The sequence below is a fragment of the Carassius gibelio genome, chromosome B7 (genome assembly GCF_023724105.1).
Source record: "Carassius gibelio isolate Cgi1373 ecotype wild population from Czech Republic chromosome B7, carGib1.2-hapl.c, whole genome shotgun sequence".
NCBI classification, from domain to species: domain Eukaryota; kingdom Metazoa; phylum Chordata; class Actinopteri; order Cypriniformes; family Cyprinidae; genus Carassius; species Carassius gibelio.
The window spans coordinates 33,037,311-33,042,747 of record NC_068402.1 but is presented as its reverse complement, the minus strand read 5'-3'; the positions used below and the strand labels follow the sequence as shown (position 1 = coordinate 33,042,747).

General features: G+C 37.6%; 1 protein-coding gene across 1 annotated transcript; it reads right to left on the bottom strand.

The window, feature by feature from the left end:
* Nucleotides 1–2,164: 2,164 nt before the first annotated feature.
* Nucleotides 2,165–4,433, bottom strand: lto1 (LTO1 maturation factor of ABCE1). The gene is made up of 5 exons (XM_052560255.1): nucleotides 4,250–4,433; nucleotides 3,991–4,096; nucleotides 3,216–3,286; nucleotides 2,994–3,111; nucleotides 2,165–2,876 (listed from the first exon to the last, which is right to left on the bottom strand). Exons 1-5 carry the CDS (start codon nucleotides 4,306–4,308, stop codon nucleotides 2,805–2,807), a joined length of 426 nt encoding a protein of 141 aa, XP_052416215.1. The 5' UTR covers nucleotides 4,309–4,433; the 3' UTR covers nucleotides 2,165–2,804.
* Nucleotides 4,434–5,437: the final 1,004 nt, after the last annotated feature.

Sequence of the window (5,437 nt, the reverse complement as noted above, 5' to 3'; positions counted from 1 at the left end):
GTCTCTGTACGTCAAAGTAAACCTGCCATAAAAATTACAGACCCTTCATTTCTTTTTAAGTGGGCAAACTTACAAAATCAGCAGGGGATCAAATAAATATTTTCCCCACTGTATTCATCTTTCAGTTTCAAGACACAGATGATCATATTCCAGGACTACAATGACTTTGATCTGTGTTACATATGACCGTGAAGATTCAGTTTGTCAGCTGAGATCACTACATCAGAACTGAAATATTATATCAGCGTATACAATATATGACCGCTAGTTAAAACTCAATCAGCCTCCCTCATGAAAGTGGCTGAACCTTTCTTGTCTGTGCTGTGAATAGGAATTGCACATTTATCATCCACATCATGAACCATGTGAGGAAGCAAGCAGCTCAGTGCTGAGATTGGAGCATGTGTGTGTGTGTGTGTGTGAGAGGGAAGGAGTGGGGGGTATGAGGCACCAAGGCAAAAAAGGGAGATACTATGCCACCATTCAAATTGAGGCCTTTTTTTCAAGTGCCCGTCGGTTGCATTTGTCACGTCCTCCTTTCATGTCACCACTCGCCACCTGCTCCTGAAATTCCTGAACATTTTCTGAAAACTTCCAGCGTCCTGCTTCATTTTCTCGGCCTCGCTCCCTTTCGCTGGCCCCATCCACTCTGTTCCACAAGTGAAAGGAAACCAAAGAAACATTGCTCCTCTAACTCTCTTTCACAGACTCGGCCCTCTGTCTTACACCCCCCAAGTTCATGTTCTTCTGTTCTGCATTTGGAATAAGTCTCCCCCTCGCTCTCTCCCTCACACACACACACACACACACAATATCTGAGAAAGATGATGTATCATTTATGGATCAAACAAAGAGAAACCTGACTCTACTGCCATTCATGGACTTTAACTATGAGATCACAACATGAAAACGTTAAAGGGATAATTCACCCAAAAATTCCCTAAAATTCTGTCATTATTTATTCACCTTCATGCTGACAAAGTCAGTGGGATCCAGTGTTGCTTAAAACCCAAAATGTCTTATTTTATACAGGTTTGGATTGACAGAAGATGAGTAATTGATAACAGAATTGAAACCTCTGGATGATCCAATTTCTTGAACATAATATACAGTGGCACCAAAAGTATTTAGAAAAATGAATCATGTTATTCCATACCGATTGAATTTCTGAAAAGTGTGTTGTGTCCAAACAATGAAATTCAATGTAATCTGTTGTTGTTTCAACCATCAAAATATCTTCTTTTATATAGGTTTTGAATGACAGTGAGTAAATAATAACTTTTTTTAATTATTATTTCTTTAACATGCAATGTCTCTAAAAAAGTATCCTGAAACTTGAACAAAAATTAAAAATGATTCAGAACCCTTCATTGTTTAGATTGCCAAAATATCAAACCAAGATGGGTTTATTTTAAAAGACAACAGCCTAGGATTTAGATGATAAACCAACAGATAATTTAACAGATAATAACTAATTTTGTTCTTTTCTGATTATATTAATTTCCCATTACTGTATAATATATTTATATTATAGTTCTGGCTTCCTGTTAATGCCTAAACCAAACTTTGTATGACTCCACCAGCACAAAATGACCGATGTAGCGGCTGACTAGAGGTCTTCAGGGAAGAGCTGGGTTTTATCTGTCAGGGCTCAGAAGGTGCCGCCAACAGGCCTAGTGTTTACCTGCTGCTGCCCACAGCGTAGACCAGCTGCCATCTCTAGAAACACCCTCTAATATGCTGCCAACTCCTGTCTGCCTGAATTCTGATCTGCACCTCGGACTTCAAATGTGAAGGGAGCGGAACAAAACCAGAGTACGTCGCGCAGCCCCCCTGGCCTCTCGCACGGGCCCCACATCAGCATTGTTGCGGCCACAGCAACTGTCCCCATTCTGAGCCCAGTAGAGAGGAGGAAAACTATCCGTCAGGAGACTCTGCTGACCACCCGCGAAACATGGGATTTCCACAAATGGCAGATGTGTAATGTCAAATCACTAGCTCTCACTCTCTAGCTCCAAATTATTTGATAAAATATCTAATAGACGTATGATGAATTGATATAAAGGACAAACAACATGCAACATCAGCATAAACATAATAATTTGAAAATATTATTAACAATGAAATATAACTAGTAGAATCAATTTAGACAGCTACACATCAATATGATCAATGTATTTATTTTATTCTGAAATGTCTCTTATTATAGACATGGGATTAACAATATAGCATTTGAAGAGTCATAAACTGTATGTAAAATGTATAACTGCTAAACTGTCTGTGCTGCTTATATCCAGTTAAATACTGATTTGACAAGTAACAATTCTGCAGTACTTGCAGTTTACCAGCAGGCGGGGCCACCTGATGGCTAAAACCTGTCTCCAAATTTCACCACAAGATGGTGTTCATAGCCACCTTCTTTTAAGAAATCAACACAAAGAACGGTTAAATTTGATAAAATAAAATAAAATAAAAAACATCTTGGGAGATGGAATAATCTTATGAAGATGGTGGTATATTAAATTAACTCAAATCACCACCATTGCTATTTCACCCCTCTTGATCTGACTTTAAAACCCTCAAACACCTAAGAATAGCACTCAAATTCTTCCACGCTGTCAGTTTAAAGAGCTGTTCCAGAATCCAGAATCCTGCATCACGAGTCCAGAGTGAGAGTGATAACGGTCCACTCTTATACACACGGCACGTGAACATCACAAACCCCTTCATCAGGACTGTCTGTCATCACAGGAGGACTGGAGGCGCTCTGAGTTTCTCTCGACTGCTGTACGGCTCCTGCCATCTCAGAAGGACATTCCTGTTGATCCACTCACATATTCTTTAAAGTCTGTTGCCACGTTCAGTAAAGAGCACACCTGTAATGTTAAATGTGTCAGGCGGGTAGTATTTTGTCGATTTTAAAGTTAAAATAAGCAATTAGAAACAGCTTGCATTTTAACAAAGAGATGATGGGGCATGTTTGATGACATTACCTGTCTAAACTTGGCACGCACCCTTTCCATGTCCTCTTGAAGTTTCTCATACTGAGGATCCTCATATGGGAAGTTTTGGATCACGCCAATCAAAGATTCCATAGCTTTCAGCCTTTTTCTAGAAGTAGAGAGAAATGTAGCAGTGAGATAAATGATCTTACTACCTAATAATCGTACTACTACTGAGGAAAAGCAGTGTTTGTTATCTGTTAAAGAGCATACCTTGTTTTAACATCACTATTGTTTTGAAGGAGACATTTCCAGGCAAGGGCAAATCCATAATAAAAAGAAACCTGAAGAAAAAAAAAAAAAACTATGCATTTACATAGTTTAAATAGCTTACTTAAAGTGAATATTACACTTGAATGTGTAGTGTATAAAACTGTAGGCTATATATGTGACCCTGGACCACAAAACCAGTCTTAAGTTGCACAGGTACATTTGTGCATTTCAATAAAGTCTTATTTTTTGTTATTTTTGGACCAAAATGTATTTTCAATGCTTCAACAATTTCTAACTGAGAGTCTGATGTCACATGGACTACTTTGATGATGTTTTTATTATCTTTCTGGACATGGATATTATACTATACATACATTTTCAATGGAGAGACGGAAAGCTCACTGACTAAATCTAAAATATCTTAAACTGTGTTCTGAAGATGAACTGAGGTCTTGCGGGTTTGGAACGACATGATATAATTTTCATTTTGGGGTGAACTAACCCTTTAAATTCTTTTAAAATTGATTCATGCATGATGACAATGCAGTCATTCGTGTCAGCTGTGTGTTCAGACGGGAGGCCCCAGAATTTGGAAGTCATTGTAACAACACAACAGCAAAAAAAACCTGACACTGCTTTTCCAGAAAGCTGCTTACATTATTCAAACAGAATCATTCTAAACTCCAGCCAACTGAAAATCTATGAAACGTGCTGTTAACAGCCTTTAATCTACACTAAATGAATCCCTCATCGTGTGTGTTTCAGTCATCATCACCTCTGCGCCGAGTTTAGCTCCGTGTAGCAGCCCGTGGTTCCTGCCCTCGAGGGTTCCCTGACGAGTGCCCTCCTCAAAGCCTTCCTGATAGCCTTCATCATGAAACCTTAAACAAGAGGGACGTTATGAGACCAAGTACAGCAGCATTCACAGCGACAGTCACTGAACTAACGCTAAACACACACTAAACTACTGAGAGAGAGAGAAAAAAAACTAATGTGACGAATGAGTTTGTGTATAAATGACGCGCGGATTTTACCTGTCATCGGCCATGATGATGGAGTCAAATAAATCATCACTGTTGGACACAAAAGCCATTTTACAATAAAATGATTTGTTTTCTATCCCGAAGTTTTCGCTGATGGACACTAACTTCCGGAATCGTTCTTCTTCGTTGCAGTTTGCCTGATGTTTACATGATGCGCCGGGACCTCAACGGCGCCTCTTCCGGAAGGGAACGTAAACCAACCTATGAAACCAACGCATTTTTCATGTTTTATTCTCGATCAAAATAAAGTGAGATGTCACATTTATCAACTGAAAGAACGACTTTATCTTGAAATTCAAGGCAGAACATTTAATCACACTTGCATGTTTTGTTTACCTTCGTTTTAACTTTATTTACATAAATAAATACATAATAAATTTACATAATAAATAAATATTTATTATTGTCAGATTGTGAAAACTTTTTGTGTTTTGGGGACATGCTAGCATGCTGCTAGTCGGTGCCACTAATTATGAGACAATATGAACCAGCACCTTGGAAATGATTGAAGCATAAAATCAGCCACATATTATGTTTACATTCATATCAAGGCTATAAAATGTGTCATTATACTAAATCTAATGTCTGATATCACAAATAAGAATTAATGATTTGTAAACTGTACTTGGCATGGCTTTTCAAGCATTGGTCCTTGTCTTCAACTTTATTTTTACAAAATGCATTTGTATGTTTTCATTCATTTACTGTACAAAAAAATAATAATTTATTAATTCAATTTATTAATACATGTAGGCCTAGTCTACTTTGCTTGCTTACAGAAGACACCACATGTGGGCTTCGGTTGAGCTTGAATGAGACTCTATATTACATATAACAAACCTGTTTTTACAGTCTATAACATTATCTCAAAATGCAACTAAATTCTATGCCAGTAGAGGGAGCCACAATCTTACAAAAAAGTTCTTGTTATTCAAGGCAAGGTTATCCTGCAAGGACATTAAAGTATATTCTGCTGTTTTTTAGGCCCACACATATGTACTTTACATCAGTATTTTGTGGAAGTACCATGCAGTCAACAATATCAAGAATAAAATATCTCGTCAGTTTTGAATTGTGTCTTTTTTTATGGTTTGTTCTGGAAATGAAAGATGAACAGCTGCTGCTTATATTTTAAAAAAATTGGATCAGTTACGTTTTTCTGTAGAAAAACTATGTAAC

Coding starts and splice junctions, on each gene's coding strand:
- lto1 (XM_052560255.1), bottom strand. CDS start 4,308: ATGGCTTTTGTGTCCAACAGTGATGATTTATTTGACTCCATCATCATG. Junction 4,097..4,249: donor ATCATCATGGCCGATGACAG/GTAAAATCCGCG, acceptor CTCTTGTTTAAG/GTTTCATGATGAAGGCTATC. Junction 3,287..3,990: donor GAGCTAAACTCGGCGCAGAG/GTGATGATGACT, acceptor TTTTTTCTTCAG/GTTTCTTTTTATTATGGATT.